Below are 26,976 nucleotides of genomic sequence, written 5' to 3'. Positions count from 1 at the left end.
TTCAATAAATTTTAATTTATTGTTACTTTTGAACGTTTCAAGTCATTTCAGCAAGCATTGTGGACTTTCTTTCTTTAACTGAGGGGTACCAACAATTTTGTCCACCACTGTATTTTAATGACCAGGAAAAATGACAGAAAAGCCACTTTTAACTGTGAATTTGACAAAAGAAACATTGATATTACAGATAAAAACGGATCTCTATTTAAAGGTTTGCATACTTGATTCGAAATATTTACGGATAGCAAAGAAATATGTTTGAAAAACTTAAGTTTACTTTGAATGGCAATAAAAAAATAAACAACAACATTTAGTTCAATGCTGTGATTTTCTTTGTCGAGGCCAGATTGTGGTGTAAAACCAAACACACAGTTTCCTCTCTTGACAAATCCGTCTCAGCCACTCTCAGATCAAACAAGAGTCCCATGAATGCACATCTGAACTCTATGAAAGAGAAAACAAACACACGGGAGGGGCCGAAGAGCATGCAGGATGAAGACGAGGAGGAAGAGCAGCCAGCGTTGAGTCCACATGCTGTTCCTGTTTACATGTGTTAATATTGGTGTGAGTGGAGGGGTCTCTGTGTGATTCATGTGAAACAATTCCCCGTCCAGCCCAGAAAAAATCGAAAACAGGAGGAGGAATTCTTTGATGCAGAATCCTGACGTATCCTATCCCATCCTGTCCTATCCTATATCCAGGATAGATTTGTAGATAGAAATCAGTTTTTGCCAAGAAGAAAAAATGAAATATTCCAGGCCAGCTGACCTCAATTCAAAGCTCCTTGGATTACAGTGACCTGGATAACAGAAAGTCTTCATCAGAAAGTGGAGCTAATCCTCAGCGCTGCTGGTTTCATCCCTACAAAGCGAAAGACTGATATTGAGTCCAAAACAAAAACTGTGAGTTTGATGGACGTCAAATGCATAAATAACAGAAGCAATGCATCAATTCTGATTTAAAAAAAATAGAAAAATCAGAAAAACAAGACAAGCATGAAAAGTTTTTAATACAATTATTCTTATATTATCTAACACAAGAAGGCCAATTTTGGAAAGCAGCAACACTTAGTCTACAGTAGTTTCCGCCATTTTCACTGTCAGACAAATGCTCAAAGGCTCTCTGGAAAGTCTTGGTCTACATCTTCAACCATTAAAATGAGTAAAAGTGGCAGCCACATTTATTTTAGAGGCTGCTTAGACTGGGCTACTTAAATTCAGAATTTCTTTTAAACTACCGTATTTAGTTAACCCTTGTACTATTTTAGATGACCCCACCCTTACATTGACGTGTTCTCCCTACCATGACACAGGTGGATAAAGGTGGAAAGATTTCATGTAATCCATGGACACCTGTGAAGATCACAAATCATTGAAGAAAAAAGTTTCAACGCACTGTCTAGTGGGTCTAGATGACCCAACTCCTAACGTTAAAGTGCCAAGGATAGCACAAGGGTTACAGGTCTGATCTGGGCTGTCACTTTGATTCATAAACTCAGTAAAAACAACGATTTAGAGGTCAAACAACATTCATTATTCATTTTAAAGTGCAAACCCAGTTTTAGAACGTATCAAGAACAAAAATAAAACTGCAGTCACATCAGCCTGTTTCAGTAGAAAAAAAAAAACTACCGGTATGTTCAGATTGCCGAGTGAAACAAAACAATAGACCTGCAGATGAGATAAACAATGATTAAAAATCATGGAATCAATTCTAAACTATTCCATCAGTTAATGCCAAACCAAGAGACTGGACTTGGGGAGAAGAGGAGTAACTGCAGCTTCTAGCTTTCTCTGACGACATCATTCCAGAAAACAGAGAATACATGCACAGCTGTGAGAGCAAACAAAAACAAAATTTATCCTAAACACAAAAAACCTTAACAACAAGCTTGAAAACTACCAGGACACATAGTCTGTGGAGGATTGTCTTCCACCCTAAAATGTTACCCCAAAAAAAGAGCATTACTTTAAAATATTCACAGAAATTTTATCTGCAAACACTAAGCTAAAAACAGTTAACTAGAATAAAGCTTGATTTTTCCTTTCCAAACCTGCCTTTCCATCACCATTTTGTTTTACAGAATTTAATTACATTTTGTAAGATTTAATTTGACAAAGTTCTAATAATTTATCGGCAATTACTTTTTTTCCAATTAGGTCTATTTACCCTCTTTTTTGTTTACCAATCTTTACATAATTTATTTATATGATCATTTTCCATATTATTTGGCAAGAGTAAGCCTTTCTTTAACATCTTCAACTGAAAATGGCAAATTGTTATCCTCTTTTTTAAACTAATTAGTTATTTTTTTGTTTTCTTTTGTCTTTTTCCTATCCTCTTAGCAAGCTAATTCAGCACTTTCCTCTTTTGAATTGTTTAGCATTACCCGTCTTCTTTATGAAGCCTTTCAAAATACAGATAATTTATCAATGTTAAAAAAAAATTATTTCAAATGTAGCATTGTTCAGCATCATATGTGTTCTTTTAGCAGTTGCCCTCATAGCAGGTGGAATTAGCACTAATACCATTGTTTAGGACTTTTTGCTTTTTTTAAATAAATAAATTTTAACTTTTTGCAGCTAAATTAACATGTAGGACCTCATTAGGAGCATTGTTCTGCACAATATAGGCTACCTCCTTTAAACAATCTTAAATAATGTAAGTCTCCCTGCTCTGTATCACAATGGCCCTTCAAAGAGCCTTTAAAGCTGCACACAATTCAAAGCTCCGTCTGTCCATATTCCTTCAATAAAGGGACACTGAGCTGCAAAGAATGGAGCTCCAGCCAAACACAACACACCTCCACCCCAAAGGTCAGCTTCGATCAGGTGGACACCCAGCTGCTGCAACACTGGAGTAAGAAGCTGAAACAACCTAACAGAGGAAGCCACCGCCCATCCCTTCCACTCTATCAAAGATGATTGAGGTCTGCTGGAAGCTTTTTTTTTAAACTTTTTGAATATCACCGGAGTTCAGAGAAGAATCAGAACTGGTGTGTCTGTTGGAAGAACAATGGGAGTTTGAGTTCACTAGAAGAATGAAGGCTTCAGATCTGTGCAGACGTTAAAACGGAAATAAAAGACAAAGAATTCAACTGCAGCTTAGAAAGAAAACAAATAAAAGCCTAAAAAAAAAGACCAGAGACTCTGAGAAGTTCATCTTTATGTTTTAGGTCACACAGGACTTTCTCAGCAGGAGAGGAATAAATGTCTGATATCCATCTCTCCGGGAGGGGAGCACGAAAGAATTAAGAGACTCGTTATAAGTAGAAGTATGGATTTGATCATTGTTGTGTTATGAACTGATTTCCAGGGTGCAGAAATTGTGAAAAACTCAAAAACAATTAGTTTTTTCAAGCCATTCGAACAAATTCTCTCTTTAAATGCACAGATCAGGTTTCTTTAAGTCGCTTTGTTTGATTTCACATAATAAGACATGAGAGCCCCAAGTTCACATAAAGACACATAAAGAGCTGTTGCAGATGTACTCTTGGTAAGAGAGCAGCTTTAGATTAAATGGATTAACCAAACCAAATACAAATGTAATGAGGAGAAATCCCAGGTGAAACAAAAGAAGCTTTCTTTGACTACATAAGAGACAAACTGTTGGCAGGTGACAGTCAAAACAGATGTGAAAATAGTAAGCTAATTAAAAAAATAATTATAATAAGTATAACCTCAAACCTCTTCCCAGGTGTCCTTGATAGAAAAAAAAAACAAGTTTTAAGATACTTATAAGCATCCAGACATGTACACAAAAGAAGTTTTGTTAGAAAACTTCTTGGTTGTTTTACTGAAATTGACAGTAATCTATCATTTTCCATATTGTTTGGCAATAGTAAGCCTTTCTTTAACATCTTCAACTGAAAATGGCATATTGTTATCTTCTTTTTTTTTTAAATAACTAGCATTTTTGTCATTTTATTTGCCTGTGTTGTAAGAATTGTGAAAAATTCTCAAGTAGAGTTCTGACAATCTAAATAAAATCATTAAAAGTAATTCACTGATTGGTTTATTTGAAACATTGTTGAATAATAGAATTAAAAATGACAAAACTAAGGTATATTAAAAACATTTCAGAAATTAGGTAAAACATTGATTATTAGCCTCAGCTGAGGTTTTGTCCAACCCTCAGAAACTTAGTGAAACTTTTAATTCTTCTTAAGCCAAAATCAACCAACAAAAGAAAAAAAGTATCCAAACATCCAGCCCATTATTGGTCAAAATCTATGCACGAAGCTTAAAATCTTCTTAAAGGGATCAATAATGAACTAAAACGCGAGCACTGATCAGTTCACTGCTCAGTAACAGCTGGAGGAGGCCATGTTCATTCGTTTCTGGTATTTGGAGTTAAACACGCCAGTGGAGCTCTGAGTCATTATGTGCACATGGTTGAGAAAATCCCAAGCATGAGTGGAGTAATTCAAGATTTTGCAATATTGGTGTTGTCTTAACCGTTTCAGATTTCCACAGCTCCTCCTGTTTGTTCTGCAGCACATAAAAGATTGTTTCAAGACTTGAAAAGAAAGCATTTGCTAAACATGCTTCTAACCCATCTACACCCGAGCTAAACAAGGAGCGCCTTTTCACAGCTGCTCCACAGTCGACCTTCAACTGCATGAGTGGAGTTTTGTTGCTCGTCTGATCTCGTTTGGGTTGAACTGAAACCAATTTCAAAATGAGGGGGGGAAATTTGTCGCCTGTCCTCTCTCTAATTAATAAAGTTATATTCAAAGAAGTTTGAAGCGATAGATAAGCATTCATCATTGGGGAGGTTTTTTGAAAAACAGAATGATTGGAGGAAAGTCAATCAACTTTCTGGACTCCAATAGAGAAAGTGAAATAAATATTTTCCTGTAACCCTTGTGCTATCCTAGGCACTTTAACATTGGGAGTTGGGTCATCTAGACCCACTAGACAGTGCTCTGAAACCTTTTTTCTTCAATGATTTGTGATCTTCACTGGTGTCCATGGATTACATGAAATCTTTCCACCTTTATCCACCTTTGTCATGGCAGGGAGAACATGTCAATGTAAGGGTGGGGTCATCTAAGATAGCACAAGGGTTAAACTAGCAGGAGAGAGTGTGAACAAAGGAATGATGGGAAGTCAAAGAAGGCTTACTACATGCTAACAGTCCCGCCAACAACTCAGAGGTGACATTATGATGAACTACTTCCTCCCTGTAGAAACTTTGTCTTTGAAAATGACAGCTTTTTTTTATTATTTTGGCTAAAAAAAAGGCATAATCATAATTAAAAGACCACTTGGAACGCTTTTAAAGTAGATGATTGGAGAGGGACTTTAAGACTTTTGAGCAAACATTCTGTGACTAAATAAAATAAAACAAAACATCTGCATTCTTTCGCATCTAGAGTCAAAATGAAAAGTAATGGTGTGAGGCTACTTAGCAGCTTCAGGATACGGAAAACCTATTTAGATTTTGGAACTAGCGATTCGTTTTCTTAACAGAAATTCTGCAGAACATCTACCATCAGTTCCTGATCTGCTGAGAGAGGGTTCTGCCAAAAGGTGAGTGATCAAAGCAGAACAGGAAGTCCAAACGTGTGAGGTTCAAACCAGATGAAGGTCTTCTGATGCTCCATAAGGTAAAACCTCAACTGAAACCCTCCAAAGGCCTCCAATGTGTTTGAAAAGGACAAGAGCTTTGCAGAAACTCAAATAATTCTCACACATAGGATTTCTTCTGAGGGCAGAACAAGCAGCTACTGGGTTTAGGAATCTCAAAGAGCGTGCTGCACATTCAGGTGGATTTATCCTAAAATAATCTGTTAAAAACGGCACTTTGCCTCTCCAGTCCAGACACACACAGCGGTTTTGTCATGTTTTGTTATGTGGGGCCCTTAAGAGATCCACTAAAAAAACAGAAGTCCTTCAAACCTGGATCTGACTCCAGCTTCACACACTGGAGATGATCACAAACAGCAGATCAGGTGTCTCGTGTGAGATGAATCGGCTGTGCCTCAGCGGGCTGCCCGCTGTTTAAACTGCCAGTGTTGCCGGCTGGAAGCCGAGTGTTTTATGCGTAAAAGAACACAAACGACTGGAGGATCTGCTTTGACTCCACACATGTTTATTGATATAAATGAGTCAATAAAGTCACGTTTCTTTAAAAGTCATATTTACATCACAGATGGGTGGTTTGCAGCACCCCCCCGTGGGAAGCGGGAGGGTCACGGGAAGCAGAATGCTCATTGGCCGAATGGATGGATGGAGGTCTTGAAGCCAATCCAGGTGGAGCAAGGAATGCTGGGAGGAGAGAGGGGCCCGGCGGGACCCCACAGGGCAGGAATGTTGGCTACAGACTGAACAAACAGTTTGTAGGATACACAACATCCATCTGCTAAAACATGGGAGCAAGCTCCACGAGGCCGAGGGCTTCATTCCTGAAGTTAGCTGCGTTTCGACAGAATGAAAGGCATGAAATGGCTTTAGATGAGCCGATGAAGACGAGTAACAAATGTGTGAGGATGAAGGCAGAGCAATTCTTTCCTTTCCTTGTTAGAACCTAAAATAAAACCTCTTCACCTCCCTGTGGCCTCTTTCACTGACGTTTCTGTGGCGTTCAGGATGAGTTTGACCCTCACGCTGCTAGTAAGGCCTTCGGCGTAAGGAAGAAGAGCGAGCATTGTGTCTGCACCGTTGTTTCCGAGAGATTTACAAGCCAACCGTGAGTTTTTAGCGCTGCCAGACATGACTGGACCGCCCGCGGCGTCTCTTATCTGCACATCTGCCCTCATCTCGCTAACAGTGCCGCACGCTTTGCGCTTAGCGCAGCGTCTGGGCCTAAGTAGAACCAAAAACACTGAGATAAGGCAACGCATGTTCTTAGCTACAAAATTCCTCATCTGCAGAATCAAAACAGTGTTTGAAGAATGACTAAAATGAATGAAGGACCACTGAAAGGGTGAGGCTGTGTGATTGGACCCTTCCTTAGCTGAAGGGGAATCTCCCATACACTGAAGGCACTTGGGTTTATTTCCGAGGTGCATCCGTGTATTTTGTTTGTGCATATTAAAAAAGAAAATCAGTTAAAACTCACTAAACGTAGTATCTACAATTAAGCTCTCTGTAACAGACGACCACAACTTTCTGGAATCAGAGATTTACATTGCATTTTCCGAACACAGCAGTTTGCTAAAGTCGTGTAAAAACGAACAGCTTCTGAGGATAAAAGCACCACCAGGGGGCGCTGTGATTTTCCTGCAGCTCGGCAGGTAGAACCTGACGCGACCGAGGATGAGCGCTGACAGTATTTGGTCTGCCTCTCACAGCAGACGTCCCTTCATCGGTGTGAACAGAGTCAGAGTTTCAGTTTGAGTGGGCGGGGTTTGTGCGATGGGGGTTCGTTACTGTGACCCGCATCAGGGCATCGGCTCGTCGTGCTCCGCCGGCGCCTCCTGCAGGAAGGGAATGAAGGAGGAGCGCACGGTGCGGCCCCGCAGAGGCTGCTGCACACGGAAGTTGTTCACCATGGACCTCTGGACCTCCTCCTCGGCGGAGGTGAACAGGAGGCTCCGGAAGACTGCCAGCTGTGGAGGAGGGGGGCCAACAGTGAGACAAATACTAAACACACACACACACACTTTTACTTTACTTTCTCAAGTAAAATCAGCAAAGTCCTGCACTAACTAGTTGCAGTCACACGAAGGCAGCACAGGAACATATTTAGATCAAGATTTCTTCTTTTTTTTTTTATAGATAAAATTACTTTTTAATGGTCATGCTTTCCCACAATTCTCGGCTGTGGTATTTGCCAGTTTCCTGTGGACTTCTAACATCATCTTAGTTATGCTCCACTGTTTTTGTGTTGAAGAAACTGTTGTGATCCACAATGCCATGGTTCAAGTGACTCAATTCAGATTTTTTCCTCTCATGTGGCACAGATCGGATATGACCGGTGAACGTGTAAGCAGGACAAAAGCGCATGGATTCCGATTTTCTCCGATCGGATACAGGCCTCACTCATATGTGGACATAAATCGGAAAAGAATCGGATACGTGCATTTGCGTGTACCATGTAAGCAGACAAATCGGATATTCCCCAGTAAATGCGAGTCGTACGTCAGTGACGTCAACTCAAGACACCACATGACTTATTAAAGTGCTTTTGTGCGCTGATGTTGCTGTCAGCGTGTTACCTTTCAGCCTCAGGCTTCAGACCGAAGTCGGAAACCGTTGTTACTCCCGGTCGGGACGCAAACGGTAACTAATCAAGCTGGACACCGTTGCTATGGAACAAGCCAGAAGCCATTTATTTATTTGCTTGTGTTGCGGAGTGGGGGCGTGTATGATGGGGACCGCGCCGACTGTGTATGCGTGTGTGTGTAAGGAGAGGAGAGGGGGTGTGAGCGCGGAGCGGGGGAGTCGGAGAACCGTAAATTAAAAATAAGGTGTCTCCCCCAAAAGTTTTGGAGTCTTTCTTAACCCACTCTGGAGGCTGAGGGTTCAGAACTGGAACGTGAACCCCGAAGGAGAATCCACCTTCGGCCCTGGAGAAAATCTCCCGTGTGTTTCTGACCACGGTCGGAAAAAGAGAAGTCATCGCGCAGGAAAGGTTCAACACTTGGATGAAACTGTTAGTACAGCACGTCTGCAAACAGAGAGAGCCGAGCAGCCCTCCTTTTTTCTCTCCCCTCTGGAGCGCCCAAGGCAACGCCTCCTTCCATCGCTGAGTTGCCTCCATGACAACCGCAGACACAAAAGTCCGAAGGAGGTCCGCGGAAGGCGGAAATGCTGCTACGTAGTCCTCAGAACGTCTACGTTGATAGTTTCAGCATTGTATAGTGTAAATGCAAAAATCGGATACAGGTCACCTTTAAAAGATGATGTAAGCACGTCATCAAAAAAAAAAAAAAAAATCGGATATAGTCAGAAAATCGGATATGGGCATCAAGACCTGCAGTGTAAATGCAGCCATTAATGACAGTCTGCAGATCCTCATCGCAGTCAGAGTTGAAGCAGACACCCATCTGTATGAGTGTGGTGCATTTGCAGAAGGAAGGCAGTGACTTTCTGGTGAAGTTTACCTTGAGAGCTTTTTTAAAGACCCACTCCGAAGACATTGACGTTTTTGGCGTTTAAATATGTTCCTGTAGTATTTTTTTGATGGAAGACATATATAAAAGATAATTGAGCTTAAAAAGCATTTCTTTATTTAAGTTATTGTAAATCAGTAGCAGACGAAATAATGGAATGGATAATAATGGAAAAAGCTTGTAGTTGTGAAGTAAAGGGTACAATCGGTGGGCCACAAGCTCCCTGCTCTGCTCCATTCTGATGCATCCACCTGTAGACGACTAGATCCACGTACGTGTTCGTTTTTACTCATCCGAGCTGGAATCTGGCTCAAAACTGGACGGCCCTAATATTGCTCACCCCTTTTGTTGCACCACTGATGTTAGGTTAGGGGTTGTGAGGGGCTGTAAGCTAGTGGGAGAACATTTCTGCAGAAACCTTGTCCTGATACCTAATAGTACTTAATACTATTAAGTATTACATTTGAGCCAAAAAAAACTGGTATAGTTTCTTACCGAGCCAAACAGAAATGCTTAAGCTGCATTGAGGTGCACTTCAGTACTGTGGGATTTCTGACAACCTCAGTGTAATAAAGTATTTTTAAAAAAGGAATTCAGCAGTAAAATACTCGAAAAAGAAAATCTTTTTTTCCACATCCTTTAACTGTTTTTTCTGCAGCTTGGTTCCTGATTATATTTGACCTCAAAGAAATGACAGGTTCTTCCCTAAACCCTGACGTGGATCTGGACTCCAGCTGATGAGCTGTGCGTCTCAAAAAGAAACCGATTGCTTCATGATCTGTAATCCAGGCCCTTCATCTGGTCCAATCTGGTACCTGGTCATGGCTGACTTCAATGTGCTGCCTCATGATGATCCAGGTGACAGACTCCGTCAGAGGGGGCGTGGTCAGGGAGCCGTGGTAAGTCCAGTAGTTGTCGGTGTTTGTGGGTAACAGGCAGGCGGGGTCGAACCGGTTAAACTCCACCACACTGTCCTGCAGGGAGAATGAGGCAAACCGCTGAGATGCAGATTGTGACGACAAAATAAAAGCATGAAAAGACGACAATTTCGTTTTGTTTTTTACATCTAAAACTGTGATAAAACAGAAGTGTCAGACATATTTAAAATAACATCAAAGACAAAGCAGTTAAATTTATGAAGATTCCCATTTTAAACTGTAGAGTTTTTGTTCAAGGAGTGATAAGAAAAAGAAATCCACATTTTCATCAATTCCAAACCCTGGCAGAGGGTGCTGGTTGGTCCATCAGAACTGCTAACTCAGGATTCCTGAGAAGTGCTGACTCAGGGAACCTGAACACTGCTGACTCATCCATGGGTTCACATTAAGCTAATTTCTTCTGTGCTGAAGAGGATGGCAATTATGTAGCTAAAGTAAGAGGGTTGGACCACAAGAGGGCACCATTTCCCCAAAAGTGAGGATAGTTGTGAATACGTGTGTACATGTGTGCAAATATTGCACAAACCTTGTGTCTGATAGCAGGCAGTGCGTCCACCAGCTTCTGCAGCCCCTCGTGTCTCTTCCCCACCTGCGCAAAGATTACAGATGCTGGTCCAGGTCAAAGGTCAAACCATTCCTCAGCTAACGCACGCATGACTCAACGCCAAACATCCGCCGGTCAGAGATTCGGCGTCCGTGTGCTCTGACGAGCGTGTTTGTGTACCTTCAGGAAAACTCCGATAACAGCCAGGCCGTTATCTTCCATCACTGCCTCCTCAAACAGACTGTACTTGTCCGAGTTCCAGTGGACCAGATGCAGCTGAAAACACACAAAGTTCACATTTGACACGTGAACCATTTCAACCCCAAAACCCCTCTGGTGTCTTCCAGCTCCGCTGAAGCTGAAAACGTGGCTGAACTTCCAACAAAGAACGGAGCCGCCCCCGCGGTCTCCTAACCTGCCCGCAGAAGACAAACACGCCCTTTTGTGTTTGTTTGGTTGAATGATGAAAAGAATCCCAGATCCTGCAGCAGCTCTAAATAAATCCATTTAATGTTTTTACAAACAAAACGGGAGAAAAATCCGTTCCTTCTACATTTAAAACACTGAACTTTAGCTCCGTTCACACCGGGCTCAGAAACTTGCGTGCAAGTAAGTCTTTGTAAATGTGCGTATATGTGCATTTCAGGCTTCCATATTACAAACTCATCACGTTGACACATCGCTACGCAAGTTTTTACGTCCCTTTTCAGACCAATTAAACGTGCACTTAAAATGTTAGACCTGCTGGATTGTGACCAGTCAGAGACTCGGCTTTGGCAGTGATGCAGAGGCAGAGTCTTTTTCAAAACACAGAAGTGTCAACCATTTGAAAACGATCACAAAGGAGAAATTAATAATTGTGTTTTGTTCTGGTTGGAGTCTTTCAGATATCAGAAAAGAGCAGTGAAAGAAAAGGCCTGGAGGGAGATTCACAAGATATTCAACACTTTGCCTCCTCAAACTGTGCGCCGCTATCAGGAAGCAACAGACCTGTTTGAACATCATATGCTAAAAGCGGGTTGCAAAAACCCACATTCAGCTGGTTCTTGAATGCACCGCACATGCCCAGTGTGTGCGTAGCGTAAGACCGTGTCCAAATTCCATGCCTACTACTAAAGTATCATCTAAAGTCTCCACTACCATGAATGTTAACACAACTCAGACACCTACAATTTTGGAGTTGTAGGTTTGAACACCCCCCAAAAAATAGCAATGCGCACTAAGAATTCTGACCCAAACGTAGACTTTGGATGATTTAAATTAATTGTTTTAACAGAAATGTTTGATCTCAGACGGATTTTCAGCCCCGATGCAGCAGCTCAGCCAAACTTGTGGTTCTGCAGCAAGCGTCACACCATCATACTGCCAACGCCGTGTTTGACTACTGGTCTGAAGTTTCTTTTTGGAAAAGCTGTCAGTTTGACCTTCAATGGAGCAGAACAGTCAAGTTTTCCAGAAAGTTCTACTGTGTCCTCAGAACATTTGTCCAAAGGTTGTGCAGAAAATCCAAATGTTTTTATTCAAAAGATCCCCTTCTTAAATAAATTCCTAAATTAAAAGTATTTGGTTTTCTAGCAGATTTTTGACCTGTAAAAACTAAACAGATTCTACTTTTCTAACACTTGTTAGTTAAATAAATAAAAATAAATGAATAAATAAATGAAAATTGATTCAAGTAAAAAATAATAAAGAGTTAATCCATTTTAACAGTCTATTGTGTCTAAACTTAATCAGAAAATGGAAAAAAAGAAAACTGTTTTAATTATTTTTAGTGTTTTATTTGTTGTTTTGCTCAAATTATTTGTTGAAAGCTAAACGAGGCAAATGTTTTTTTTACTGTTTGTATAAATAGACATTGAATCGTATTTCCAGCCGTTTTTCCATACATGTTTTTATTTTTTTATTCTACTTAGTTGCTACGGAAAAAAATGTGGAGGAGTGTAAAAAATTTAGAACGTCAGAATAAAAACGAAAATGATGGTTGGAAAAAACAGTTCAAAAGAAAAAACTAAAAAAGGAAAGTTTATGACTTTAGAAAAAAATTGAAATAAAAAGGGGGGGGGGGGGGGGTTAAACATAGACGGGACAGAAAACATAAACCAGGGACAGATGCCTACTGGAGATGAAGTCCTGTGTGCTCACAAAGCCCAGAGAAAAGAACAGTTCTGGTCTTTGGAGTGTTTAACTCCAATTTAGGAGACTGTCTCTCTGCAGATGTGAAGCATTTCAACAATGAGAGTCTTCTTTGGCACCATGAAGGCAGATTTACCCAGCATGCTCAGCCCTGATTTAGCTCTTGTGAGGAAGAGGAGCATCGTTTTCCTACTTTTTAATCCTGACATTTCTCAGAAAAACCGCATCGAGGGATTTTCTCTACAGCTTATAAGGACTTTTTGCAGGAATTATGGAGATCTGAAATATTTCTTTAGCTCCTGGAATCATCTTTGTTTTTGTTTGCGTCGCAGTTTTTTTTCTGTACCTCTGCCGGGAAAAGCTTCCGGTCCAGCGTGTGCTCCGACCCCCAAGCATTGGTCTCCCCCCAGTGGAAGTGGAACTGACAGAGCCTGAACTTGTCTTTCAGGGGGCCTCCTTTCAGAGCTGCACAACACACAACCAGCAGATTTTAACAAGACCTTAGGAAACAAAAACAAAAAAACAAAAATCCAGGGGCTTAACAATGGTCTTCTGTACACAGGAGGGCATCTGTCAAGGAACAGGTTGTTCAGGCTCACCTGGAAATTTCCAGGAAATCATGAAAGGAGAAGCTGGAATCCTGCAAGAAGTAATGACTTTTTGCTTTCGCAATAGATGGCAGTAAGATCCAGCAATGCAAACAGCTCAGAGTGAGTCATCAAAAAAGACTTGCGCCTCTTTGTTTGGAGACATTCATGCATTTCTTTCACTGAACTCTCCAACCTGCTGGGGTTTCTGTGGCACCGGGTCAAACCAAACCCTTTGAAGTCGGGGTGTTTGGTGGGTTGAAAAAGGCTCAGACAAAAGAGGAAGTCATGTGACTGTCACCAATTTACACAGCTTCATTATAGGGTTGATTACTGGATTCATACAGAGAGCTGAGGGGTGGGTGGGAAAGGGTTAGGTAAGCCTATTATCTCGATCCAGACATGCATTCTCCTTCCTCAGAGTTTCTTTAACTAACAGACATTTAGGGAGAAAACTGCACCTTCGAGTCAGATTTCATGGGTAAATATCTTGTTAAACTCTTAAATGTTTGTTTTAAAGAATTTCAAAAACACTTACTGGACTTGTCGGTCGTGTCGTCGTACTCCACCAGGAAGGAATAACCGTTATTCCAGATTTGCTGGCAGGTGTGCGGGTCATAACTGGTGACCAGGGGCTTCAGCTCGCCGTCAAAGATGCTCTTCCTCACCACGATGTCGATAGGGGACTGGCGGTCTCCTCCTGGTACCGCAAGGGGTCCCTGCCACATGGGATGCACTGAGGAGTGAAGAAGAGTGCAAAAAAAAAGAAGAAGTAAGAAGATAATCAAACTGGAAGAAGAAAACACGCTCAGACACCTACTTTTCATGGTGTCCTCTGCTGCTCTGTGCATTCTCAGACAGTCCATTTTTAAGTAAATTAGAAGTAATAAAAATCAAAACACCTAATGAAAAGCTTAAAATAGATATACACACCACAATACAGCAGCGACACGCACACACACACACACACACACCTCCTGCCTGAGGCTCTAAGAAGGAACTGAGTAAAAAGCACTTCCTTCCACTCCTGACTTTTTTCTTCCTTATAGGAAAACCTAAATAAGAGAAAAGGGGCTGGCTGTGCAGAAAGTGACACAAAGAATGTCCTGGCACGCCCCCAGCTCCCTTCCACAGCAGGAGCGACAGAGTGGGACCTCAGCGTTTGCAGAGTTTGAGTTCCTTTGCCCAAACTCTCAAAGCTGTTCTGCAACAAAACAATTACATTCTATTTATACAAAAAAGAAAAACTAAACATGCAATTTCAGAGATTCCTTCCTTTTATGTCCAATCCAAAACCAACAAGAAAAGGGGAAAAAAAACGACAAAGCGGCTCAGAATTCTGTTTTCCTTTTGAGGCTTAAAGTTTCTCTGTAGCTGAGCGGATCTGACTGCGAGATGACCTTCATCTTCATGGGATTGCAGCAGGAGCAGCTCCTCCTGGGGGAGGCGTTCACCTGATACGGTTACTGAACAATCACATAATAACTGCTTACAAAGTCTTTTTTGTCCTCTTTCATCCAGGTTTTAAGTTTACTGGAGGAAACACCAGGACGGTGAGGGTCGGGGAACAAGCCTTGCTTGATTCTAGCAGAAGAAAGCAAACTCCCAGCATCCCTGCTTGTCAGGTCACAACCTTAAACTCCCCCCAAAAAGCTGCAAAGTGTCCGTTTGGTGAAGGGGAAAGGCGGGAGAAATTTGCCTTAGACAACCGGTCAAAATGAGCCAGAACATAAGACAATGTTCTGCCATGAACTCATTAATGTAGACAACACACTCCACTGCAGTGCCATCTAAAAAAAAAACTAGTAAGCAACATGGAGAAGCACTGGGAATTACATATTTATTTCATTGGAATCCTTCAAATGTACATGTGGAGGATCTTTATAGAAAACAAAACTATTTCACGGTTATTTAGTTAAAGAAAGGATAATTAAGTTGCTGAAGCCTTGGGTTAACAGAAGAACATTAAAATTTTCAATTTTGCTGAGAAAATTTCTATTTTCAGCATGAAATATAAGGTTTTTTAAGGAAATTGCACCGTTTGGGATTGTGCCTGAAAGACATAACTCAGGGAATATAAAAGCAAAGCCTGATACCATAAACGAGGTTAGCTAAAAACAAACATTTATAATAAAATTCACTATAAAAAAAACTTCTCATTCGTCTTCTATTATTTTTTTCATCAGTATTTTTTAATCACCTAGTGTCACGTGACGTGACACGTATTTTGATTTTGAACACGGAAACATCAAGACATGGGACGGAACATTATCAAAAAAGGCAGATAATTTGAAAATATGGGACAGTTTTTATTCTCATAAACAGAGCCTGAAAGATCCCATCAACTATGTAGGTGAAAGGGCTTTAAATCCACCCCCACCCCCGTGTTTGGATATTTCTGAGGGTGTTTCAACTTTTGTGGAAAACCTGGAACCGGATCCAGTCCCATTCAAGATCCGAATCCAGTGATGGAACATTCCAGAACGAGCTTTTCTTTCGCTTGTACCTGCAACTTTGACCGTCTATTATTGTTTGTACGATCCAAAAAAATAATAATAATATGTAATCGCCTGCTATCGAAGTTGTATTAAAGGTGAAGGAAATTTACTCGGAAAAACATACTCACTTGGAGACAGCACATATTTGCTGGAGCACGCAGTCAGGTTGCATCTCCGTACGGGCGTTATCCGGTGACTCTGCCCGTGTCTAACAAGCTGTCGGCGAAGGTGAGGCACCAGCGGTCTGACAGCTGCAGTCAGAGTCACCATCTTGTTTTCGCTGTTGCAGGCACGCGCTCGTTTTGAAGGTTTTTGACCTGATTAACACAACCTATCGGCTGGACGCTTCACTCCGTCCCGACCCCCAACCAAGGCGGAGAAAGAAAAGGGGGGGTCGGTTTCGGCTTTAATTAAGTGACACAGCGAGGAATTCCTGATTAAACGGCGTCCTTTTAACCGAAATTAATTTAAGTACCAGAGGAGCGACCCCGTGCTACTGATGTAACGAGTTTGACAATGAAAAAAAAAGAAAGAGAGGGGACCAATCAGCACTCGCCTTAGAAACTACACGGCCAATCAGCTGCTTCCTCTGACAAACGTTAGCGAATCAGCGACGCGCTTCGGGGGGGCGTTAAACACATCGAGATCATAAACAGCAGGAACAATTCCTACGTCATCGCCAAGCATTGTTGATGTCGGCTCACTTTGTTTTCAATATATTTTATTTAGTACTTTTTGTTTTTCCAGGAATTTTGTTTTTTAGTATCTTATTTGAAAGGTCTGTTCAACAGTTTATGCAGATACAATGTTTATTCAACTCGTCCCTGCTAATTAAAAAATAAATATACCTTCAATAACTTGTCAACAGTTTAATTATGTTTTTATAGCAACAAAATCATTGAAAAGCAAGAAATAAAACAATCACCTCACTGAAGAACCATTTATTTCAGACTTTTAGAAGTAACTACAACTGTGCAAAACAAGACACCAGAATTGTACACAAGAAATCTGTCAAAACAGGAACCCTCCTCTGTTTGCATTTGTGGTCTTGATTGGTCCACAAGGCTCTCCTCGCTGCTCCTCAAGTCAGCACAGTGGACACGGACACGTGGGAAGTCACGAGAAGCCGGCAGGAGCTTAAAAGCCATTCGATCCTCGTTCCCCGACGTGAAACTGATCTGCAGCTCTGCAGGGAGGGGAGTTACAAGTCTGCCTCCATCTACAAACAAAACTGCCCTTTAGAAGAGACAGGAGGACGTTCTTTCAACGTCTCAGTCTGAGCATTAAAAAACAAACTGCAGGTAAAAGAAAAACCACAACACCCTTTTTGGGGTTCCTTAGGAAAGGGTGGCGTTGCAGGCTTAATAAAGTTCTGGAAAAGAGGTAGCAAACAAAACACTCTTTTGGCAACAAATGGCCACAAACTATCAGCTTCTGAACCCTCAACCCCGCCTCGGGTACAGTACCGGGCTGAAGGACACAGAGTTCCCTGTCCTGATCAACATCCAGAATCCAACATAAGAAAAATATTTTGGTTTTCTCATCTGGTTCTCCTGCAATTCCCCCCCCCCCAAAAAAAGCACAGACACCCTGACTCGTGTAGCATGAGAAATACAGTACATTTATAAAAAAATACATAAAAAGCACTTGAAGGCGTCAAGAAAAAAGCTTTTCAAGACCAAAAATCGCATCTCAATAACAATAACAAGAAGTTTAATGCATTTTTCAAAACTTTTAAAATGTAAAACCTATTTACAACGCCATGTCAGAGAGTATGAAAACACAAACACGTTCGAGGGGGGAGGGAGGGGAGTGGACGAGAGTACAAACAGGGGACATGAACTGTTCTTCATTAAAGAGGCCTACTGTCTGTCCAGAATCAACCTGCCATAAATCCCAAAAACAAAAATAAAGTTCTTCAAGGCAGAGCAGGAGAGACGTTAGTCCAGAGCGATGATGTCGTCGTCTTCATCGCCCGCGGCTGCAGACGGGTCCGTTCGTGGACGCTTGGTGGAGCTCTTGTCGCTGTCCAGGTCCGAGTGCTTTCTCTTGGTGCCGCTGGTGACTGTGGCGGAGCTGGAGGGTGCCCCTTCCTCTTCGTCAGAGTCCACAATCATCAGGTCATCCTCGTCTGCTGGCGCTGCAAAAAGAGGAAAGATCACGCAAACGCAAGACAACGGAGCAACCAAAAAATGACCAATGAGGTCGATGCAGGACGACAAATTTCAGCTTTGAAAACGTATGTCTTTAAATACTCTGTATCTTATTTTCTTTGACACATTTTATTGAATTATTATCAGTCATTAATGAATTTGAGTAATTTTTGTAATTTTATGCTGTTGCTTTTAAAACATTTTCTTCATAAAATGTTCAGTTTTGAATTTTTGGTGGACTTTTTTCTATTGTAAAGCACTTCAGTAAAGTGTTGAGAAAAGCTCTAGAAATAAAGTTTCATTTATTTCTTCACTGAAATCATAACAAATTCAACAAAAATGAAGCCACACTTGGTGAAAAGTTTAGCTTGAAGGTGAAGTGTTTACAGCTAAACTGAAAATAAGATACTGATTGGTTTTAAAAAGTAAATGTGTTCATTTTTCAGTAAACTAAAGTCATCTTTGTTAAAAGTTTTGAGTTTTAATTGCAGCTTCAAATGTTTAAATGTTTGTTTGCTAAAAGGAGAAAATTATGTGGATAAAAAAGTGTAATGGAAAAAACTTATATAGTTTCTAGAAAAATAAAAATACCTATAAGAATCTATTCTTAATAATAGAAAAAACAGTAGAGTGTGGGTTTTTCAGTGAACTGAAGGTCATCTGGAAGTTTGAGTTTTTCCTCTTCTGCTTCAAAGTACAGAACGTGTTACACAGGTGACATAAAATGCACTGATAAAAAACTAAATCATTTCTACAGAAAGAAAAAATTAAAACCTTGAATAACTTTCATTTAAGACTATATCATTTCCAAACTGCATGAAGTGGAATTTTTGCTAAAATCTCAACCTTTCAAAAGGTGAAAAGGTCAGACGCTTTACTTATATGTAGCAGAGTAACCATTGAATCGTCTCCCACAGCTTTTCTGTTATCTTGATGAGGTCAAGTGTCACATGACGATGATTTCATCTTGGAGCAGCTTTTCACTGAAACCTTTTTCTATCGACTGTACAAACATTGACATTAACTAAATAGATTCTATTCCGACTGTAAGGCTGTCATCCTGGTTACCAGAAACTGTTTAAGTAACACACATATTTCCTCTAGCCTTTAATGGTTCGGGTTTTTAAATGAAATTAACCAAAGTTTCAGACGTGGTGCTCCACGTCGTCTGAAGATGGCGCTCTCAAAAACAGGTCAAAGGTCACGGCCATGAAGGTTGTTTTTTTTCTCCTGATGTGACAAACGTGTGCTAATGTTTATGACTGAAGGCAAACATAACATTTTGCTTCCTCGTCGAGTTATAATGTTGCCATGGCAACACATTGAAGGGTCACATGAAAGCTGGAATAAACTTAACACGTAGTTTACATGAAATGTTTAAATGTAAAGTTTTAAGAATTATTTTTATCGTTAAAAAAAAAAAGTTCGGAACACATATTCCACCTTTATACAACCCAAAAGATGAAATGCATTTTGGGTAATGCCTTTTATCCCAAATGTGAAAAGCGGAATTTTGTCTCAGGAGTGCAGTCAGATCTCTTCTGAAATCAGTTTGGGTGTACTGGACTATTTGGATTCACGAGTGCCGTGTTTGAGGCTGACCTTTGGAGGATGTGGACGGCTGGGCGGAGTCTTTGTTGCCGTTGGTAATGCTGTTCACTTCCTCCGGGTTGCTCTGAGGGGGCGGGGCTTTGTCCGGGGCTTCTCCGACCACCTCAAACTCCACGTCTCGCTCCAGCTCCTCCCTGTAGGCCGAGACATAGGGACACCATTCAGTGGTGGATGGCGGACCGAGCGCGAAAGGTTAAATTCCCTGGTTTCAGCGGGGAGCGTACGTGTGCAGGACGTTGATGAGGAGAGTGTAGTCCTGCAGGAAGTCGTCAGACTGGAGGCGACTGCCGTTCCGGATCCCAAAGTCAGAGAGATATTTGCTGTTGTTGGCTGTGAAAAGAACAAACGCACATCACAAAACTACCATTAAACAAACATACAAATCCTTTGCTTAATTAGAATTTAAATTGGTTTAGCTTCCATTTCAAAAAAAGGCCTGACAGGAAGGTTTCTCTCACCCTCGGTCTCTCCCTCCTCTGAGGAGATGAGGATGGTTCCTTTTCCATCTTCTATCTGCACATCTGGAGCCACCATGCCAAACCTCTCCTTCAGGATCTGCACTCAAACAGTGAGCCATCAATCTTCCAGCCCCATAGAGCTGCAGGCTTTCCAGGTTCCAGCCGCCTTACCCTATCCTGCAGGGATAGAACCGTTGTTTTCTGCACGTTGAGTTTGACGGTGACTTCGGGTTTGCTCGCACACACGTAGCAGTTTTTACTGGGCGGATCCAGAACGCACGGGACAAGAAGTTTCTTCCTGACATTGGGGCACTTGTTCAAGAAGATCTAGAGGGAGACAGAGGAGAAGGGGACTCCTGAAGCAATAGGCTAAAGGTCCCTGAAGCTTTTGAGTTCGGAAGAAGCACCGTCTCCTGCTAGTTTACAGCTCTTAACAATCCCAACCAAACATTAGTGGTGCAACAACAATTGTGAGCAATATTGGAGCTACCCAGTAGTTGAGTTTTGAGCCAGATGCCAGCTCAGAACGAAGACGTACACAGATCTTTTTGTCTGGTTTGTGTCAGTGGATGCATCAGAATGGTTTCTACGTCACAACTGAAAACTTTTTCACACCGTTTTTTTCGTTTGGTCCTGATTCATCCTGATTTGAATAAAAACAATAGTCAGAAATCTTAAATTCTTTTATACATGTCCTACATCATGGGAAAAATGCTTCAAGAACATATTAACGTCCCACTCCAACAACTTTTTTTTAATCCCAGGGGTCTTTTGATTATGATTATGCAGTTTTTAGCTAAAAATCAAAAAACCTGTGTTGGTTTTGAAACAGATTTTCTGCAGGGCAGCAGAAGCTCATTAGAAATTTGTTTTGGGGTTTTGGGAGGACTGTTGGCGCGGAAGTTAGCCTAGCTAATTTCCCAGCATAAGTCAGAGCTTTTACAGGCATTCAGTTTTCATCTGATCCTGATCAAATGCGATTTCAATAAGGAAATACCAAATAATCAGAAACGCAGTTCCTTTTTTTTATTCTTTGATATTTGTCCTCCATTGTGAGAAAAATTCTACAAAAATATGTTAAAAACACAAAAATCACGATTTTCATTGGAGTGGCTGTTTTACGAGTTGATGAAGTTAAGATGCTGAGCAGAACAGACATCCATAACCCAGCATTAATATAAAGAAAAACTAACTGTGCGACAGGATTCCAGCTCTCCTGAGAGGATCTTCAGTCCCTCCAGCACGATGAGGCCTGCGATGACGGCGTTGGTCGTGGCGATGGCCGGGATGATGTTTCCTGCCATCGCTAAAAGGAGGCAAAGAAAACCGGAGCTTAAAACACGAAAAAAATTTTTTGCTCACTTCTGCATGACCAGTCAAAGGAAGAGGAAAACTTACACTTGACATCAAAGCGGCTCTTCATGTTCATGCTGAAGATGTGCATACGCAGGTTTGCAGCTGAAGTGACGAAGTCCATGGCTGCGGGATCGTCCTGTTACCGGGAGGAGAGACTCGGTAAAGAAATGACTTTTCCTGTGCAGTGCCCTAATCCTAACTACAACTGCATTCCCACAACACTGATCTCTAATCACATGACAAGGAGGTTTTGTATGTAGTTCCTTTGGTGGCCAACAGAGGGCAACAAGAGACTTTGAAACACCACAGCTTCAGATAACCTTTTTGCTTTCATATCATAATCATCATTCATCATAAATATAAAAAATCTACTTAAAAACAACAAAAAGCTCTATTACTTTAGAAGTAAAGCAAGGGCTTCAGAACATTAATGTTTTTCAATTTGCATTTTTAGAGAAAATATTTGCTAGAAAAGAAAAAAAAATTAAAGACTTCATGAAGTCCTAATGAAATGACAAACACTGATAAACATAAATTCTGGGTTAAAATCGGTTCAGGATGCTGCAGAATCATCCACAGATGATGTTTAAAAGAATACAAAGAAAATATCTGTTAATTTCTTTCCTCTTCTGGTGATTGAAGTCCAGCACCATTAAGGACACCATTTTTTCATCTCTTCAAATCATGAGGGTACCTTGTCCCAAACCAACTCTGCGTTGTCTCCTTTCTCTCGCAGCTCTGAGCGCAGAGTCTCCACGCTGTGCTTGAAGAGCTGGCAGCAGCCCCAAACCCCCAGAACCTGCTGATCCTTTAGACCTGAGGCGGGACTCTCCTCCTCCGGAGAAGCTGAGAAACAATTAAGGATGAGAAGAGAAATGATGTTCATGAATGAAATAAAAAGCAGAAAAACATTCCCCTTCCCCTCATTCTCACCTTTGTTTTCTAGCTGGGTCCAGTCCAGAGGTGTGGGGGCTTTCCTCTTCTTCCACAGCTTGTCCATGGTCAGCAGGTACATGATGTCATCTTTGAAAAGCTTCAGAGGAGACAAAGGCGTTCCTGAACATCAGTAACAGTAAAGCCAAACTCCCAATTCCTGACAGAAACTAGAAATGTTCTGTTGGTGAATGAAGCCTAAAGCCCAGCATCACTTTCAGTACAAACACAGGGGGAAATCAGAGTTTCATGGGGGGTGGGGGTTACCTTGTTGAAGAGTTTAATGGGGTCATATCCGGTGGAGCGAGCCCATTCTTTGGTGGATACTCTCTTTACGTCTCCGTCCTTTTCAGAGGCGGAAGCGCGAGCTGCAGCCTCCTCTGGATTCCCTGTGAAACAAACCAGAACTTTTCCAATGAAAAACAATCCTCTGCATCACAAGTATGTCTTTTCTGCCGGGCATCAGGGTGGTTTTATGGAACAGATTCAGGAAGATATAACCTCTGTGGTTTTTCTGCTGATTGAATCATAACTGCTGCTTTCAAAACAAGGATTTTAAAATATCGCGTGAAGCAGCTGCTGACTTGTCTCTGGTTCCTCTGCACGAAATGTTTCACATTAAAAAAAAAAAAGGTGGAAAATCCAAACTCAACCTAAACCCTGTGTCAAACTAAGATTATGACGTTCAGATTTAGAGCAGGAGGAGCGCTCGTCAGATCAAAGGGTTCTAATTATTACAAAAGTTAGAAACCCAGGCAGCTTTCAGCAGGCAGCAGGATGGAGGCATTGATGGACAATTTATTGGCGGACTCACATGCAGCTTCCGGGTCTGCTGTGTCCGGCGAAACCTCTTGATCGGCGTCTTCTTCACCAAAAAGCTGACTGAAACCACAGCAAGCCACACAAAGAGCCCATCAGAAAACAATAGTTAGTCTGCTTTAAACACCTTCAGTATGGTTTGTCATCAGCTCTGCTGGTAAATCGCTCGTAAAGATCCATTTCATAAAAGTGTTTGCTCAAGACTTAAAACAAACAACCTGAGAAAACATTTTTCCTCTAGTAAACTCTTTTTTTTTATCCCCCCAAAAACTACAATTCCCACCCTTCACATTTGGTATCATATAGAAGCCATAAATATTCTCTGTATTTACCAAAATAAGTTATTTCAGGAGTGTGCAGTGGCTGGAAGATATCCAGGTTCCAGCTTCAAATTAGTATCGCTGGTAGTCAGGAGAATGTAATTTTGATTCAGTGTGCAATAAAAAAGAAGATTTCACTCAAAGACACCCTGAGAGCATTTTTTAACAAAAAACGACAGCATTCCGACTGGAGAGGTGCTGCTGGACTGAAATGGATTTAAACTCAGAACAGGAGCCTCACTTGAAAAGGTACTTTGCCCAGACAATGCAGTGGATGGGTTCAGACGGCGTGTTTCTTATTGTGCATCCTGGGAAAGTCTTCTGGGCCGGCTTTGGCTGACACTCGTAACATTCTGTCAGTCCCTAAAGAATGAGGGGAGAAGAAAAGAAATGCACACCGTAGAGTGAAGTCCAATTCGCCTTTTAGTTCCTATAAAGAGCGGAAATATCCCATAATCCACTGGGGAAGCAGGATGGTTTCCTTTTTAGCCCTGAAGTAAATCTAACTGTAGTCACAAATATTTTTGTAATGAATCTGATGAAACAGAAAATAAAAGTTTAAATTCTTATTATGAAAGCAATATTAGGATTTAGACAAATACATTTACAGCCTTTATTTACAGCAGACTGTGTTCTGCGTCCTGATTGGCCGTAGACCATCGTCAATCTCTGTGTCTCCTGTACAGAATGTGTTCAGCTCAAAACATTTAAATACATTTTCAAATGTGTGCAGATCTTTGTTTTTGTTCTATAATACATAATTCTATTTTGAACTTCGAGTGTTTAAAAAAAGGGATAATGTTGATGTCTGTCAGATAAAATCACTAAAAGTGTGTAGTGAGGTTTCTGCCATCAAAACATCTGTAATAATTGGAATAAGTAAATACTTATTTAAATACTTTGGAGATTTTGCGTCTTGCAGGTTATCTTTAGAATGCAACTCCTGCCATAAATGAGAGACTACTGTACTTAGAATGTGACAAAAAAAATTCTGTGGCACCTTCTTGATGACGGTGACTTGTCCCAGATAACCCGCTGTGCCGCTCTCGATCAGCGGAACATCGGCCGCCAAACACATTCGGTTCACATGGTTCCGCGCCGCTGCACAGAAACATTCCGATTAAGCACAAATGTTGGGGCAGTTTCAGGCGTTCAGAGCAACTGAGGCGTCAGCACACCTCGGTTATCCAGAGCGTTCATCACCAGCATAAACTTCCTGAAGAACTCCACGTTGTAATCGGGGCTGTTGGAAAAGACACCGGCGAGTTCAGTTCCTCAAAAGCGAGGGAGCTCTGGGCTTCAGTCACTTAACAACAAAAACCCAAACACTCACTTCATGATGCTGTCGTGATAGGCTGTGATATTCGCGCTCGGGCAAAACTGCAAGACGCTCTCCTTCGCCACCTGAGAAGAATGACATGATGGAGGTCAGGAGGTCGGTCAGCAGGCACGATGGAGGAGAAACAAAATTGCTTCCATACCTGCGCTTTGGACTTGCCAACATGTTTCTTTTGGAAGAGGAACTGTCGGTTCAGATTGCTTACATCAATCGTGTCCAAATCGATCTGCAGGAGCACACAGGTTTAACAAAGAGATGAAATACCATCACAATTCAGCGCTCCAACCTAAATGTCCTTGACCTATTCCATCTTTTAGGATTCAAACAATAAATATAGTAATAAACAAACAAACTGGGAATAACCCCCAACCAAGAAATCTGGGCTAAAACTGATCCGGAAACATCTCCACATGCCTCATATCAAACATAAGCCTTGTATTTTGGATTAAGACAAATGGCGACTTCTCACAAGAGGTTTCATCTCAGTGGGTTTATGATTTAACTTACACTCTTCATCATCCTCTCCAGAACTAGGCTTCAATACGAGAGGAAAGAAAAAAGTAAAGCGTTGCTTTAGAGTAATCACAGGATTACTGGGTTTCATTCAGTTCAGCGCAATTAGTTTTTAAAACTTTAACCCTCTTTTACAGCTCAAATTTGGTCATTTTATGTCTTTCACTCTCATTTCTAGTAATCAACTCTTTAGGGTTAGACCAGTTTGATGCAGTATATTTTAAAATAAATGTTCTTATATGCTAAAAATTTACCTTTAAATCTCCTGCCTGTATACATGCACACCGCAATTATAATCCAATTTCTTATATCATCCAATTATTGTGTAAACAGGTTGATTTACTGACATTTTGATAATTAAATTTTCTCATTTTAAGAATTAAAACTACAATAGTTGGATTTGTCTCGAAATATCTGATTTCTTCCTGAATGTTGGTTTTGTTGATTTGCTTGTTGGGAGGGGGAGGGGGGGGGGGGGCTTGATCCATGAAAGTCAACAGACATTTGTTTTGTTCTTTTCCATGAAAGATGAACAAATGAATGTAAATAAAACAAAATACATGGAAAGGTGTGAGTAATTCCAAATTAAAAATGAGACAATCTCTCTCTTAAGCCGTTATATTATATGCAAAGTTGAAAAGTAATTAAATCTGATGCATGTAACCTATAGTTTTATTGGAATTGGCTATACAGTGCACATATCTGACAACTACTCATGACTGCTCCTCTGCCGTTAGATTGTTGCGCTTTCTCTGCTACAAGCGAGCGTTCGGTCTGCTATTTTAGCAGCCTTCCATGCATGGAAGGTCTAAACAAAGAGCTGTCCTTGCGTGTGTGCGCTGGCACTAAGCCACTTTTTTTTAATGATAGAGCCCGACACAGCAGAGACAGGTTAACCGGCTAACCAACCACGGAGAATGGCGCCAAATGATCATGCTACATCGCTAAACCACAGCTCGAGTTCAAAAACAATCAAACTCGCGGTTTAATGGCTTATCCATACACAAGCTACACCAAAACGACTCAAAAGAGTCGTTTTTCTATTCCAAATCGCCAGGTTTCGGGAATTAGCCCAAGCCCGCATGCCTCCAGTGTGTGCAGTACAAAGACAGTGCTAGCTAACAACAGTCATAGAAGAAACTTCACGGACCACTTCGATGTTCTTGAAGCCCGTGAGGACCAGGTTCTTCAGCAGTTCACAGCCAATCCCCCCAGCTCCCACCACCAGGACCTTGCAGGTGTAGAGGGAGTCCGCCAGCTCTTTTCGAAGGGAACCGACCAGTTGGACCATGATGTTCGGCTAAAAAGCGAGTCTGTAGCACCGGGAGGCTAGCGGTTAGCTTTCTTCATCAGCAGCAAAGCCACGCCCACGACGGGGTCACCGCCGTTCTGTTCGGTGATCTTTACTCAGCGCCCTCTAGCGTTTAGACTTTGCATTGATCACGTTTAGTAAGATTTTTTATTTATTTATTACATTTTTGGAATGGATTTGACATTAGCTTCAAAGTAGAAATATTGTTAAAGTTGTGTCAATTGCAGCTTTCAAATTAAAAAGTAAAACAAAAAATCACCAATTAAAAATACCTTTAAAGATAATAAAAAAACATATTTTGAAATAGATCAAGTCTAAACAAACATTTCTACAATTAAAGTAAAAAAAAATCAATTATCGTTCAACACAAAAAACAATATATATAATTATCAAGAAAAACA

The 26,976-nt window shown here is 41.1% G+C and overlaps 2 protein-coding genes across 3 annotated transcripts; both read right to left on the bottom strand.

Moving 5' to 3' along the window:
* Positions 1-6,074: 6,074 nt before the first annotated feature.
* Positions 6,075-16,297, bottom strand: ca5a (carbonic anhydrase Va). Of its 2 annotated transcripts, none has more exons than XM_004069742.5 (7): positions 15,890-16,297; positions 13,802-13,999; positions 13,023-13,141; positions 10,724-10,819; positions 10,526-10,588; positions 9,877-10,035; positions 6,075-7,555 (listed from the first exon to the last, which is right to left on the bottom strand). In XM_004069742.5, the coding sequence occupies exons 1-7, from the start codon at positions 16,029-16,031 to the stop codon at positions 7,388-7,390; spliced, it is 945 nt and encodes a 314-aa protein (XP_004069790.1). In that variant the 5' UTR covers positions 16,032-16,297; the 3' UTR covers positions 6,075-7,387. The 2 variants fall into 2 exon arrangements, with proteins under 2 accessions (XP_004069790.1, XP_078805052.1); XM_078948926.1 differs by lacking the exon at positions 15,890-16,297 and adding an exon at positions 14,084-14,655.
* A 390-nt stretch (positions 16,298-16,687) lies between these two features.
* uba2 (ubiquitin-like modifier activating enzyme 2) lies at positions 16,688-26,705 on the bottom strand. Its single transcript, XM_004069740.4, has 17 exons — positions 26,414-26,705; positions 24,893-24,976; positions 24,745-24,815; positions 24,590-24,654; positions 24,412-24,512; positions 23,653-23,774; positions 23,087-23,154; positions 22,540-22,661; positions 22,273-22,372; positions 22,034-22,185; positions 21,382-21,475; positions 21,177-21,289; positions 20,155-20,310; positions 19,984-20,080; positions 19,750-19,855; positions 19,517-19,659; positions 16,688-17,901 (listed from the first exon to the last, which is right to left on the bottom strand). Exons 1-17 carry the CDS (start codon positions 26,552-26,554, stop codon positions 17,702-17,704), a joined length of 1,935 nt encoding a protein of 644 aa, XP_004069788.1. The 5' UTR covers positions 26,555-26,705; the 3' UTR covers positions 16,688-17,701.
* Between the last annotated feature and the right edge of the window lie 271 nt (positions 26,706-26,976).

Source organism: Oryzias latipes, chromosome 6 (genome assembly GCF_053564925.1).
Source record: "Oryzias latipes strain Hd-rR chromosome 6, Olatipes_Hd-rR_3.1".
NCBI lineage: Eukaryota > Metazoa > Chordata > Actinopteri > Beloniformes > Adrianichthyidae > Oryzias > Oryzias latipes.
This window is presented reverse-complemented; position numbering and strand designations above follow the sequence as displayed.

Excerpts from the sequence above, each read along its gene's own strand:
- ca5a (XM_004069742.5), bottom strand. The coding sequence starts at position 16,031 with ATGGTGACTCTGACTGCAGCTGTCAGACCGCTGGTGCCTCACCTTCGC. Across the intron at positions 10,036-10,525 it reads TGCCTGCTATCAGACACAAG|GACAGTGTGGTGGAGTTTAA; the intron begins GTTTGTGCAATA and ends TTCTCCCTGCAG. Across the intron at positions 7,556-9,876 it reads TTGAAGTCAGCCATGACCAG|CTGGCAGTCTTCCGGAGCCT; the intron begins GTACCAGATTGG and ends CCTCCTCCACAG.
- uba2 (XM_004069740.4), bottom strand. The coding sequence starts at position 26,554 with ATGGTCCAACTGGTCGGTTCCCTTCGAAAAGAGCTGGCGGACTCCCTC. Across the intron at positions 24,513-24,589 it reads GAACGCTCTGGATAACCGAG|CGGCGCGGAACCATGTGAAC; the intron begins GTGTGCTGACGC and ends GTTTCTGTGCAG. Across the intron at positions 19,660-19,749 it reads CTCATCAACGTCCTGCACAC|GGAGGAGCTGGAGCGAGACG; the intron begins GTACGCTCCCCG and ends CTCGGCCTACAG.